The sequence below is a fragment of the Ailuropoda melanoleuca genome, chromosome 11, assembly GCF_002007445.2.
Source record: "Ailuropoda melanoleuca isolate Jingjing chromosome 11, ASM200744v2, whole genome shotgun sequence".
Lineage (NCBI taxonomy): Eukaryota > Metazoa > Chordata > Mammalia > Carnivora > Ursidae > Ailuropoda > Ailuropoda melanoleuca.
This window is the reverse complement of record NC_048228.1, coordinates 50,828,091-50,842,074: the sequence shown is the minus strand read 5'-3', so window position 1 is coordinate 50,842,074 and position 13,984 is coordinate 50,828,091. Positions and strand designations below refer to the sequence as shown.

The following is a 13,984-nucleotide window of genomic DNA, read 5'->3' as shown; positions in this document are numbered from 1 at the left end:
CCCGCCCCCACCGACCGCCTCCACTACGAGCCCTGACTAAGCGGGCTGCTTACATCAAACCCGGTCAGCCCTGCCCCAGGACCGACCCTGGATTCGGGCCTCCACCTGTACTCTCTGTCACGCAAGGCCTCTCACTTTTTCTTCAGCCCCCTCACCGGTCTCCCCGTCCTACTCTTGTTCCCCCCAACACGTGCACCCCAACGGCCCCAGACCATTCTCGCAGTTGTCCCGCAAATAATCTTCTCAAATGCTTACCGACCCACGCAAATCCCGTGTCTCTAAGGGTTCCGGCCCAACCCTGGCGTGTGGCCTGTGAGGCCCCCATCCTCGCCGTGCCTGGCTTCCGGCACTTTCTCCACTCCCGCCCTGTCATTTCCCATTTGACCATTTCAAGTTAACAGAATTCACATTTTTCAGCTCTGCCTCTGCTTACGCGGCTCCTCTGTCTGGAATGGCTTTCAGGGTTCAAGTGTGTTCTCAGGATAGCTGACCCTCTGGCCTACGGAGAGTTGTTTCCTCCGCTGTGCTTCAGTTGCTCTCTGGCGTCATCTCTAATATAGAATTTATCGGATCAAATGATTACACACCCAAACCTTTCAGTGCTGCCGAAATTAGTGCTCAAACGGAACCACTCCAGAAAGGCCTGAGTGTGATAGGTGCAACCCGTGTTGTTAATACTATTAGCAGTCACGTTACACGGACACCTACGGCAAATAACTTTTTCTGTCTAAATTGATTGGAAATATTAATAAATGCTACATTACTTAATGTAATTATGGATTTTAATAAAATAGTATCAGGTGCCACTAAAGATTGCTTTTTATCGTACCTGTAATTTAAATTATTTCATTTATTGACCCAGAAAGATTTAATATTACCTATAGAATTGAGTATTTTAATAGAGAACGAAGACACAAGTATTAAGTGGACAGGTAAATGCTTTAAGTTTTGTAGCTACACAGAAAGCAATTTTTAATTATTTTGTTTTTGTCTTTTATTCCATCAAGGCATGAGTGTTCTTAGGGCAAGAAAATATTTTAGTTACTAATATGGGGTTTCCAATGGTGTCTTCTGTTTAGATTTGTATGCCTGACCCTAAGAACTAAGAAAGGTCCTTTTTCTTTTCTTTTTGAAGTCTTGAATTAACATAATGTGTTAATTAGAACTGTTTGAAACAGTCTAGGGGCTCCTGGCTGGCTCAATCAGAGGAGCATGCGGCTCTTGATCTCAGGGTGGTGAGTTCGAGCCTCACGTTGGGTGTAGAGATTACTAAAAAAAAATAAACTTAAAAAAAAACCCATTTAAAACCACATTTATGTATAAAATTATGTGCACTGAATTTTCTTATATAATTCTCTGCTTTTGAAGTGTCTTGCAGTTTTACTTCTCAATATGTTTAAACATTGAATTAAAGAAAGAGTTTCTTGGCTTTTAAAATAGAGAATTTAAAGATGAAGGGGTCCAGATTTCCTTTAACATTCACTCAGCCATTTCCCATATATTCATAAAGTACCTGTCACATGCCATGTGAAGGTGTTGAAAATAGAGCCATGAACCAGATAAAGTCCCTATCCTTATGGAGTTTACATTCTTGTAGAGGAAGATGAACAATGCATAAAGGGACAAGTTCAAATATGTCTGACCATGGTAAGTGCACTGGAGACAGGGTAAGGAAATTAGGGAGGGCGGTGTGTGTTGACGCAAAATGAACAAGTGTTTTTTAAAATTATAAAGAGAAAGGAAGAGAGTTTTTTTATTCCCAGCTGCCTGGTATATATCACCTTCACAAAGAAGAGAGTGCTCCAGGGTAAGAACGCATGGTACAGAGTTATGTTTGGTTTTTTTTCTTCAGAGAAAGAGTTGCAGATCATCATGACAAAGAACATCCCAGAAAGCGACAGACTTTATGTTATGGTTTTAGTATGTGCAAGGCTGTATGGCTTTAATCTTATGGAAACCAGGAAGGCTCTTTTCCCCCTATCTTTATGTTTGGAATGCTCTTTTTTTGGTTATTTTTTTAACAAAACAGATGTGCTGTGTGTTGTGTGGGGCAGAAATAGTGCCCATGCTTTGAGGTTTTCCCGAGTCATTTCCACCTTGGGCCCAGGAGCAAGGCCCGCAAACATGAAAAGCTGAAGATTTTATCAGGTGCCATTTCATAGTGTGCTCTGAGAAGCCCTCATGACAGAGCTTCCCAAGCACACGCTTGGTGTATTTGAGAATCAACCATGAGGCCAGTGAGGCCTGAGCAGAGGGCACCAACAGGAGAAGGTTGGGGTCCTAGTGATATAGGGACCAAGTCACCAAGAGCTCTTTAGTAAGAGTGCCTGTCTGGGTCCAGGGTTGTTATTTGCTCCCTTCATTGGGTTCCTACTCTGGACCAGACCCTGGCTGGGCATTGGGGGAGGGGAGGTGCTGGTTTATAAAGAAGCTCCAGTCTCTGCCTTCAAGGAGCCGGTATCCTTCTTATTGTTGTCAATGCAAATGGCTCCTGGCCTTTCCGAGGTACAATTAAGAAGGGTGGGTTGATTCAAGTATGGTTCAGGGGTAAGGAACCCAGATCGGGTCTAAGTTTTGACACTAACTATATAACCTTAGGCAAGCCATTTAACCTTTTAGAATATTAGTACTTTCATCTGCAAATGTTAGATGTAGAAATTATTGCAAGACATTTTTCTAACTAAAAAAAAAAGAACTATGATTCTACAAAATCAACTTCATCTTAGTACAAAAACATTTTTTAAAATTGTATGAGAAAAGCACTTCATACATCATAATCATGACACATATGTAGGTCACTTAAAATTTAATTCATGATTTGCTTAGTTTAAAAAAAGATCTTGTTTCCTAAAACACAACCAGTTTTGTAAATAAATGATAGTTAAAAATATATAGTGTAGATTATATAATTTTTTTTAAATCATTGTGTTTCCTTTATGACTTTGAACTTAAAGATCTTAGCCAAAGATCTTCAAAACTAAATGTAATGCTAGACCGGCATGACAGAGTAGCTTGGATTTTTAGTGTAGGTATTTTCCCTTCCTGATTATGGTTTAAGATTTTCTATGTTAAGTCTCATCTGACGGACTATTTCCCCAGTGCCTGGTACAATGTGGACATATAGAATTGACTCAATATACAGTGGAGAGGAAGTAAATGGCAAATGAGCTCCAATAATTTTTGCAAGTTGATAGGGTATAAAATATTGAAGACCATATTGTTAATGTTCCGACATTCTTCAGAACATAAGAAATATGTTTAATCAGAAAGCTTGAATTCATTCAGCAAATATTTATTAAACACCAACTGCATACCAGGAACATCAGTGAACAAAACAGACCAAACCTTGCCTGCATGGAACTTAACATTCTAGTTGCGAGAGACACGTCATAAATAATCATGATGATCTAGTTAACATATTAGAAGGGGTTAAGTACTGTGGAAGCAAGCAAGAGGGAGTGTGGGATAGATGGAAATTTAAACAGAGGAGGGAAGACCCACCTGCTTCCGGGGAATAGATGTGAGTAGATTTCTAGGAACATTTCCCAGCAGAGTAGATTAAGGAGGTGAGTAATTTCTAATTTGAGGTTTCTTTTGAAACTAGCTGTAAAAGAAGACTTTCATATACCATCCTAAGTGCAGGGAAGTTTCTGCTCTTTAGAGTTGATTGAGGGTTTTAAAATCAACTCTATTAAGGGGCACACCTGGGTGGCTCAGTTGGTTAAACATCTGACTCTTGATTTCAGCTCTGGTCATGATCTCAGGGTTCTGGGTTTGAGCCCCGCAGCACGCTCTGCAGTCAGCGGGGAGTCTGCTTGGGACTTCCTCTCTCCCTTTCCGTCTGCACCACCCCCTCCCCGCACTCAATCTTTCTTTCTCTCTCTCAAATAATCTTTTTAAAAAATCAACTTTATTGAGGTATACTTTGTGTACAATAGAATTCATTCATTTTAAATGTGCAGATTAATGACTTTTGAGAAATGTATATACCGAATATCAATCTCTCCAATCAAATGTAGAGTATTTCCACCTACCTAGAAGGTTAATCTGTGGTCACTTTTTTTTTTTTTAAAGATTTTATTTATTTGAGAGACAGTGAAAACAAGTAGGGGGAGGGGCAGAGGAAAAGGGAGAGAGAGAATCCCAAGCAGATTCCCTGCTGAGTGTGGAGCCTGACGTGGGGCTTAATCCCAGGACCCTGAGATCATGACCTGAGCTGAAATCAGGAGTCACATGCTTAACCGAGTGAGCCACCCAGGTGCCCTGGTCACTCTCTATTTCAATACTGAAATGAGTTTTTTAAAACAAAATATACAAGCTCTTGAGTTTGTTTGTTTTTTTATAGAAGATTGAAAAAAAGGAGTAGAAGTAGGAGATAGATGTCAAATAGGAAATAAAATAAAGGCAGATCATCTTTTCTCCTCTAGCCTGTGTTTCTGCCGTTGAGGCCAATCACCGTCATCACCAGTGTCTTTGAAGTTGTCTTTGTTTCTCCCAGAGGAAAGAAGAACTATACCCTTTAGTGTAACCATCCAGTGTTTCTGCTGAGTATATTAAGATCTTTTACTTCTTATCTAAGAAATAAAATAAGTGTATGGATATATTTCTACCAGCTTTTATTTATGTATTTATTATTTATTATTTATTTAAAAGATTTTATTTATTTATTTGACAGAGACAGCCAGTGAGAGAGGGAGCACAAGCAGGGGGAGTGGGAGAGGAAGAAGCAGGCTCCCAGTGGAGAAGCCTGATGTGGGGCTCGATCCCACAACGCTGGGATCACACCCTGAGCCCAAGGCAGACGCTTAATGACTGTGCCACCCAGGTGCCCCTATTATTTATTTTTTAAGTGCAGGGCTCAGACCCACGACCCTGAGATCAAGACCTGGGCTGAGACCAAGAGTCAGACGCTCAACTGACTGAGACACCCAGGTGCCCCACTTTAACCATATTTAAGTATACAGTTCCCTGGCATTAAGTATATTGACATTGTTTACAACCATCACCACCATCCCTCTCCAGAACTCTTTCATCTTTGCAGACGGAACTCTGTACCCACTAAACACTAACTCCCCATTCCCCTTTCTCCAGGCTCTGGCAACCACCATTCCATGCTCTATGAATTTGACTACTCTAGGTACCCCAAATACATGGAGTTTCATAGTATTTGTCCTTCTGTGTCTGTCTTATTTCCCTTAACATAATGTCTCCTGGGCCCATCCACCTTGCAGTATGTTCCAGAATTTCCTCCTATTTTAACGCTGGATAATATTCCGTTGTATGTTTAAGCCACATTTTGTTTGTCCATCCATCTGTTGACTGGGTCCTTGAGATTTTAAAAACGAACTTTTTTGAGGTATAATTTCCATTTAATACATTGTATCCATCGAAAGTGTACCAATCTATGTTTTGATAGATATACACACCTCTGAAACTATCACCTTGGTTGAGACACAGAACATTTTGATCATTCCCAAAAGATTTAAATTGATTGTGTTTTGATAGTTTTGCAATCACTGTTAGGAGAGTTGGTGAAGCAGATGCTGTAAGTTGTGTACACAACGTCCATCTCTCCTTGCTCCTTTCTCGGAGAGTCTCAGTTGTGCTCGAGTATTCAACTCAACATTCTCCAAAGCCATGGCTCTGCCTCAAGGGAAGTTCTAGTGGAGAGATCCCAGTTATTTTAAACTCCTCTTTGGGCTTTCATTTCTCTTCCGAGTGACTGTTTTCAGGGGAGTTTTCTTGGCAGTTAAAGGTGAAGGGAGGTCTTCTGGGAAAGTCGTCCTTAATTTTAAGAAGGAGAGACACAAAGAGATGACTCTTTTTGCCGTTGAAAGATTGCCTAAAGATTCTGAAAACTTTAAAATAAGGCTGGGTTTTGTCTATTTGGGCTAATTCTGAGATGCCCTTTCTAAGAAAGACTACATAACCTTCCAAACCTCTGATTTATTATCTACAGTTACCTTAAAGATTACTTAGTGAGCCCAAAGAGCCACTAGGTGTCACTCCTACTTTATTTTCAGAGATAATCTAGTGGCATTTTCAATCTTGGCAATGTTAAATTCAGAAGCATTAAAAGAATCCAGTAAGTTAAAAGTCATATTTAAAATGCTAGCGAAGATGAAGATAAAAACATTAAACATTAACTGTGAAAAATTAAAATCCAGATATGAGAATTTTGAAATGAATAAATTAGTTTTTCTTTAAAGGATGTTAACAAATAGAGTGATGCATGGTTTCTGAGTCAAAACAGTGATTTAGGCAAATGACATTTAAAAGTGTTTAGTATAGGGATGCCAGGCAAATGGGAGAATCAATATGATGGAAATATTTTTCCCCTGGGGCCATGCTCAGAGTAACACAGCAACATGCACTCAATTACCAACGGTGGGAATTTTTCATGTGGAGACAGAAAGTGAAGTTGTGAGCTGTGCTGAATCTATTTATCATGAAGAAAGGATTTGGTTAAAAATAGGAGTAGTTCTGGGAGCTCCTTTCTACTCCCTAGACAGGTTGCTGCCCTGTTAATGAATTGTTGAAGAAAGCCAATTTGATTTTTTAAAAAAGAGTAACTCTAAGTTAGAGGAAGAAGGAAGAAGGGAAGCAGTAGAAAGAGAGAAAATAAGATTGACAGCTGCGTCTTTGAGACTGCTTCCTTAAACTTTCTCCCGTACTAGGAAGAACCACGAAGGATTTCATTGTGTCTCGCTTAGAACTCTTTCAGCTGCAGGGAGCAGAACCCCAACTCCGGCTGTTTAAAGGATAAATAAACAGGTGTTTATGATCTCTTATAACTAGAAGTGTGGTGGCTTCAGGAACAGCTGTATCTGGTGAAGGCAGCAATTCTCAGAGTGTGGGGTGGGGGCCTCAAGGAGTCCCTGAGGCCCTTCGGGGTTCATAAGTCAAAATCATTTTCATGGTAACTAGGACGCTGTTTGCCTTTGTCTGCTTGTTCTTTCACAAGTGTGTAGTAGAGTTTTCCAGAGGCTACATGACTTGTGATATCAAACAGATAGAACGCAGAAGTGGATCGTCGGATCCGGCTGTCTTCTACTAAACTGCCATTAAGGAGATTTGCAAATATGTAGAACAAATTCATGCTTCTCAGTGATTTTTTTTTTGTTTGAGAAAATATAGTTATTTTCCATAAAATATGTTTGTCAGTTTAATATATGATGGCTTTTCTATTTTTAAGTGATTAATAGATATGTTAACTGTTCTTCTCTCTTTTAATTTTTTTTTAAAGATTTTATTTATTTATTTATTTGACAGAGATAGAGACAGCCAGCGAGAGAGGGAACACAAGCAGGGGGAGTGGGAGAGGAAGAAGCAGGCTCATAGCAGAGGAGCCTGATGTGGGGCTCGATCCCAGAACACCGGGATCATGCCCTGAGCCGAAGGCAGACGCTTAACGACTGAGCCACCCAGGCACCCCTCTTTTAATTCTCTAATATAGTAAATACTGATATAACACACGTAAACAACATTTCTTTGAAGTCCTCAATAATTTTTAAGAGTGTAAACTGGTCCTGACACCAAGAGTTTCGAGAATTGCTGGCTTCGATGAGGTATAGTTGGGTGCAGGCCTCAAGTGGTATCGCCAAAACACTCTTTCCGAATCCTGAACTGATTTCCTAGGTGTTGTTTTCCTTCTCAGCCTTCTGATGGCAGAGACAGACCTCCAGCAACTCCAGGACTGTACCTACCAGGTTAGCAATCCCATAGGAGGGAATATCCCTTTTCGATAGCTCTAGGAAAATTTCTAGTTATTACATTGGCCAAGCTTGAGTCACATGCCCCTCCATATGCCAGTCATCTGAGCCAAAGGGCAGTTGATGCCTGGATCATATGTCCACCCCTGGAGCCTGGGAACAGGGTCAGCCCACCAGCACCACGGGATAGGTGAAGGAGTGGCTCCGCAGAGGGATACTGCGCAGACAAAAGCAAGCCCCTCTTCTGAAAGCCTGAAGCCGAAGCCAAAGATTTAGAAAGAAAACTACCCTGTTCTCCATTAGAATCCTGTCCTTTCCACTGTCAGCATCTTGAGACAATAGGGCTGTTTCTCTCTCCAGGGGTAGGAATGGGGAGGTTCTAATTTCATTCTCTAATTAGAGTTTGGGTCCAAATCACACACCCTAGCAGAAGTTCTTCCTATGAATTAGCAATGCTGGCCATACAGAAAGTTGTCTTTTTGCCATAAATTATGCAAAAGACCTACCTTAAACTGAGATGCCTTTCCTAAGTGTCTGAAGATTTCACTTTTATGCCCACTCCTGCTGTTTGGGGGATGACTCCCGACAGATCATTTAACCTTTTCATGGCCTCTATGTGCTTACCTCCAAAAGCAAGGATACATTCGTTGACTCTGAGCAATGGAAGATGGGAGAAAAAGGTATTCTAACTGATACATCAGTTGCTATACTACATGTCTACCAAAGGAATTTTGACTTTTTTTTTCAGATTATATATCAATTTTCATCAAATATTTAGGTCCTAAATATTTTTGACAATAATATAAGATAGAGGTTTCACCAGTCTATAAGCACCTAGTTGTATTCTTCATTGCTTGCCTTTTTTTTTCTTTGATTTTGTTTTCGGCTTCATTACTTTTAATATTAAATGTTGATGGTGTAAAATGTCATTTTTTTACCAAATGAATTAGGAGTAAGATCATAAGTGCCACAAAAAATAATTTTCAGGAAAAAAATATTCATTTACCTAGGACCCTAACTGTACACACACACACTTTGAATAATCAAGTGAAAGAAAAGCCAATGTTTCTCCTTTTATTCTTAATTTATATATTAAGCTGTAAAAGGAAGCAGCAATAAAGATTGCATCAGTTACTATTAAGAATCAGACAATATTTGCCGTGTACTTTCATTTGGTATACTCCATGTTTCCACTAAAGTACGATCATGACATAGAAATGAGATTGCACTGTTTTTTTTGTTGTTGAGCCCTTCAGATGAAGTTAGTATTGAACATCAAATAATACTTATATGTTATACATTAAATATCGTCTGGACTTATTTGCATACTATGTCTGCTTCTCTATTATATTTTCGTTAATTATAAGTACATTCAAATTAAATTGATATCAAAACCCACAGTAATTTTTAGCCTTAAGTTCCAACATAATTCACATTACTACATACTTTTAAACAGAAGTTTTAGCAAACATATCCCTTGGAAATAATTCTAAATTGTTCCAATGACTTAATGGTTGACCCTCTTTGTAAAATGTATAGTTATCTTGCACTGTTCACATTTTTAATAAAAAGCAGTAATGTTAAATTTCATATAACATTATTACAAAATTCTATTGATAACCTAAAATTAGAATAACATTCAGCTGTGAGTACCTCTTACTTGCCAGGCATTAAGTATATTTCTTCTCATTTAAGGACTAGAGAACAGTCTTGGAGTCGATGACAATTAAAATATAGAAGAAAGCCTGCTTCCTGTTTGTTTGGAGTCAAACAAGCAGAAATTTGATGGGAGAGTCAAATTTTAAGATGAGACGCTGGTCCTATATACGACACTTGGTATTTTCTTCTAACAACAAAAAATAAAGCCCTTGTGCCCTTGTCCCTTAACTGTTTACTGAAACCGCTTAGGGCACTTCTCCTCCAACGTGGCGACAGAGCAGAATTGCCCAGAGTTTTAAAAAATGCCAACGCCTGTGTCTCACCCCCAGGGGTCCCGCTTTAATTGGTACAAGATGGGGGCTATTCTATCTAATTACTGCTTGGCAATTAGCCATCTGTATGTTATTTTCAACTTTCTACGTTTTATCGGCTGTAAGACCGCATGGATTGGGCGAGTTCTTGTGCCGAACTGCATTTTGCATAGCGGTGCTTGCTGGGCAGAAAGGTTGCGGTGCCTCTATTTGCCTTAATCCATTTTCCTCTCACTTCCTTGCTCTTTCTCTCAGAGGAGGCAAGTAGCAGCAGCGGTCGCTGACCATCACTGAGAATACCAAGGAATGAACTCAGCTGCCTCCTGGATGTTTCTGTTCCACTGAGGATTAATTTACCATGCTTTCCCCCCCCCCCATTTTCCCCTCCATCCTGCAAAAACTTTTTATTATTATTTTTTTTTTGCAAGAAACACAGCATGAAGTTATTGCTGAGAAACATAAGCAAAAAGTTTTAGCACAGCGGCTCTGTCTCTTTGGGACACGTTAGAAAATTCTGAAGCAAGCAGAAGCATAGTAAGTGCTTTCTTTCTTTTAAAGCTACTTCTGGGGAGAGGGGAGGCTATTGTAATGGTAAATTTCACTCGGAGAGGAAGAAAGGGTTGATAATCAATCAGAAATTAGGTATTCGCTTGAGATTTTGCAATTCTCTTGCTATATTATAAGATTATTTTAATTTTCTCTGTAAAATATACAGAAAAAAGTTTCGGGGGTGTGTGTGTGTGAGTGAAATAAAAGCGGTTTTGAGAGTGGCATAGAAAGAAGTTGTTCTTTTTGTTTTTTGTTTTCCAAACGGAGTGGGGAGATATATAGCACTGCGGGGCTTCCGTGAGATCCCGGAATCCCAGGAGGAGAATTTACATTCAGAAATGCTGAAGTGAAAAATCCTCCTGGGTCAACATCTTGGAGTTAAGCTCCGAAGAACTTTTTTACGTCTGGAAGAATTCGCTTCTCAAAACCACTCTTTGGCCGGCAAGTATCCTGAAGGATGGAATAAGGTGCTATGAATAGAAGCCCTGCTCTGCTTCAGGCATTTAAAATTTAACTCGAAGGATCATGTGTTGGGTGCAATGAGGACCACAGAGGACTTCGAGGAGACTCCTGCCGCACTAAGCCCTAACAGGACCCCCAAAGGCAGGTACATTTATCTGGAAGCGTTCCTGCAGGGAGGAGCTCCCTGGGGCTTTACTTTGAAAGGTGGCCTGGAGTACGGGGAACCATTAATCATCTCTAAGGTATGTTTCTTTTTGTAACCTTGTCTTTATTGACATTGCTTTTTCAACTTTAAAACTTCGGTCAGATCTGTCAAAAATGCAACCGTAATACCGGGGATTGCCTGAATATTGCTTAATTTGCTGCTGCATACCTTGCAGATTATATCTGGAAATATTTTGTATGGCTTGGCGTTTGAAAGAAAAAAATGTGTGTAGCTCAGTTAGTCTATGAAATCCTGGGGACAAATGTGCTTGCTCAATGGATAATCTCTTTTTGTGAATGAAATAGTGTAAAAGCAGCTACCACATGATCTCTTCAGTTATAAATCAGATTAAAGATTAACAACACGGTGAAGGGGGTGACATGGTATATGCTTAGGAATGTGTGCCTTTATTTAGCATATAACTAGAAAAATATCTGCTCTTTCTCCTGTACAGTGAAAAAATGTCTAGCATTCCAGAATATTTTAGAATTTCTTTATAATTCTGGAATAATTGATTACATAAATATTATTTATTGCTTTTTGCACTCTCAGAAAGTAGAGGTAAATCAATTTTGTGTATAAAGCAAATGCAAAACTCCATTTCTGCCTCTTTTCTGTATGTATGTATTTAAACCAATTTTTAAACCTTAGTCATCTGCAACATGCCTCAGTTCTTTCTTTGGTATGATTAGGTATACCCACTGAATGAATCCTTTTTATATATTAGTCTTAGTATTTCTGCTTTTCTCTTCAACTACAGAGATTAAGAGAGATTACAAAAATTTCTTTTAAAATTTCAGAATATTATCAGTCTAAAACAATAGAACACAAATGCCTTTTACACATATGCATTGCTTAAGAAACATTTGTAATTGAGGGGAAAAGTTTTTTAGTTTGAGGGTGGCAAAGGGAGAAATACCCATTTTGCCCAAGCTCTGTTACCTGTTTAGGTTAGTTTTCATGTCCTAAAAAATGTGTGTTTTGAGAGAGATGGAAATGGATTCTTACTGTGAATAATTGGTTTCCAGCAGTCAGCCAAAAGTATGCAGGATACCTCTGTAAGGTTTGTGACTTTTCCTTGCTTTTTCTAAGAAAACAAAAGATGTACGTATACATATGTGTACCGTTAGGAAGGTATCCAGCTATAGGTCACTGAAAACCTGATTTACAGTGGCCTGAGTAAATCGGGGCTTGTTTTTCTCATACTGCAAGAAGTCTGGAGGTAGGCTGTCCATGCAAAGAGCCACAGCTCAATCCTATCAACATGGACTTCGATGATCTCTCCACTCTGCCATCCCTATGATTTGGCTTTTGTCTTCATGGTTACATGATGGATGCCACACCTCCAGGGTTGCATCTTTATTCTGGGCAGGGTTTTGGCTTTTTGTTTGGAAAGAGACACCCTCCCTAACAGACCTGTGCTTACATCTCATTAACCAGAAGTGTGCCACGTCCCCCTCCTCAGACCAATCACTGGCCAAGGGGCCCGAGATTATCATGACTAGTTTAGGGACCAGGCAGGATTTCTTTCCTGGAACCTATCTTTCCTGATGTCAAGGAATCTCTGCCTAATGTTTGAATATACTGGGGTTGTCTTTTCAAGAGGAAGAAGGAAATGGGTGCTAGGTAGACACTGAGAATGTCTGCCACAAATATAAATATCACTTCTGCATTTTAGAGTTCTGGTTTTATACCCAATTTGCCTGGCCTTAATGTCAGATATTATGTGTGTACATTGGACGAGAGTTTGCTGTAGGATAGGCCAAATGCTACTGCTAATGAGCCACTCCTCTAAGGCTCCCTTTAATGTGCAGAATGCGGGGGAGGTATACTATTATATTATCTCCCTTACTGGAATGTATTGGGTTTAAAGGAGACCATGCCTTTTAGAGAACTTAGCATAGCGCCTGGCACACAAAGGCACTCAAAAAAGATCTTAGCACAGATTATGGTTATTGTGTTTTATTATTCTAGGGGACATTTGTATTAGGATACCGATTTGGCTGCTGTACAAAGATCCAAAGTAACAATTGCTTAAACAATACTGGAGTTTCTATCGCTCTCACAAAACAATCTGAGCATAAGCCCAGCTGAAAGACGACTGCGTGATGTCAGAGACCTAAGTTCCTTCTACTTTTCTTACATCCGTCCTAGATGGGATGCCCATCTCCATGGTCAAAGGTGACTTGCCACAACATCTGCTTTCCCGTGAGGAAGAAGTGGGAAAATGAGACAGACAAGGCAATTGCTTTCTTTTCGAGGTTATAACCTGGGGCAGTCTGCTCTGTCCAGCATGGTAACCACCAGCCCCATCCAGCTGTTTACATTTCAATGAAAAGTAATGTAAAATCCTGTTCCTCATGCACACTGGCCACATTTCAAGTGTCATGGCTCTTCAAAGCTCTCATCTGTCTGGTAAACTGATTTGGCCAACTCCATTTCTTCCTTCCTCTGAAGTTTTCATGATTTCATCAAGCTGCGTTAGATGGTCTCTCTTCCATACTCTTATAACCTGCACTTATTACATGAAATCATCATTTTTTAGTTATGTTGATGGTCTTCTCAGAAGTGTAAGAGCTTCTTTAGGGCAGGGACTGTTTTGATTTCTGCCACATCTAACGCGAGTGGCCCGGTACACAAATATTTGTTGAGTAAACGAGAGGATGTGGGCTTTGTCTCATTTTGTCTTGCATTTCCAGGATCCAGTGGTGTGCCCGGCACAGAATATGTGCTCAGGAACTTCTATTGCATTAGTAAGCCTAGAAGTAACAGAGCAGGAGGCAGGAAGAGGTGGGGTGGTAGAGTCCCATGAGATGAAGATGCCTGGCAGATCTCCAGAGATGGAGCGTGTCTTAGTTTCCCATTGCTGCTGTAAAAATGACCACAGACCGGGGCACCTGGGTGGCTCAGTCGGTTAGGCGTCTGCCTTCAGCTCAGGTCATGATCCCGGGGTCCTGGGATCGAGTCCCACATTGGGCTCCCTGCTCAGTGGGGAGCCCGCTTCTCCCTCTCCCTCTGCCTGCCGATCCCCCTGCTTGTGCTCTCTCTCTGTCAAATAAATAAATAAAATCTTAAAAAAAAAATCA

General features: G+C 40.1%; 2 protein-coding genes across 3 annotated transcripts in view; one reads left to right on the top strand and one right to left on the bottom strand.

Annotated features, from left to right (window-relative positions):
• Positions 1-324, bottom strand: part of CCDC158 (coiled-coil domain containing 158) — an 86,775-nt gene extending 86,451 nt beyond the window's left edge. The window contains exon 1 of one of the 2 annotated variants that reach the window (XM_034671659.1): positions 256-324. The gene's annotated coding sequence lies outside the window, so the exon portion shown is untranslated. The remainder of the gene's footprint in view (positions 1-255) is intronic. The other variant, XM_034671658.1, reaches the window with a different exon arrangement.
• Positions 325-9,988: 9,664 nt separating this feature from the next.
• Positions 9,989-13,984, top strand: part of SHROOM3 (shroom family member 3) — a 303,549-nt gene continuing 299,553 nt past the window's right edge. Inside the window, exons 1-2 of the mRNA XM_019805421.2 lie at positions 9,989-10,216; positions 10,499-10,935. Of these exons, the coding sequence (XP_019660980.1) occupies positions 10,771-10,935 (165 nt within the window). The 5' untranslated portion in view covers positions 9,989-10,216; positions 10,499-10,770. The remainder of the gene's footprint in view (positions 10,217-10,498; positions 10,936-13,984) is intronic.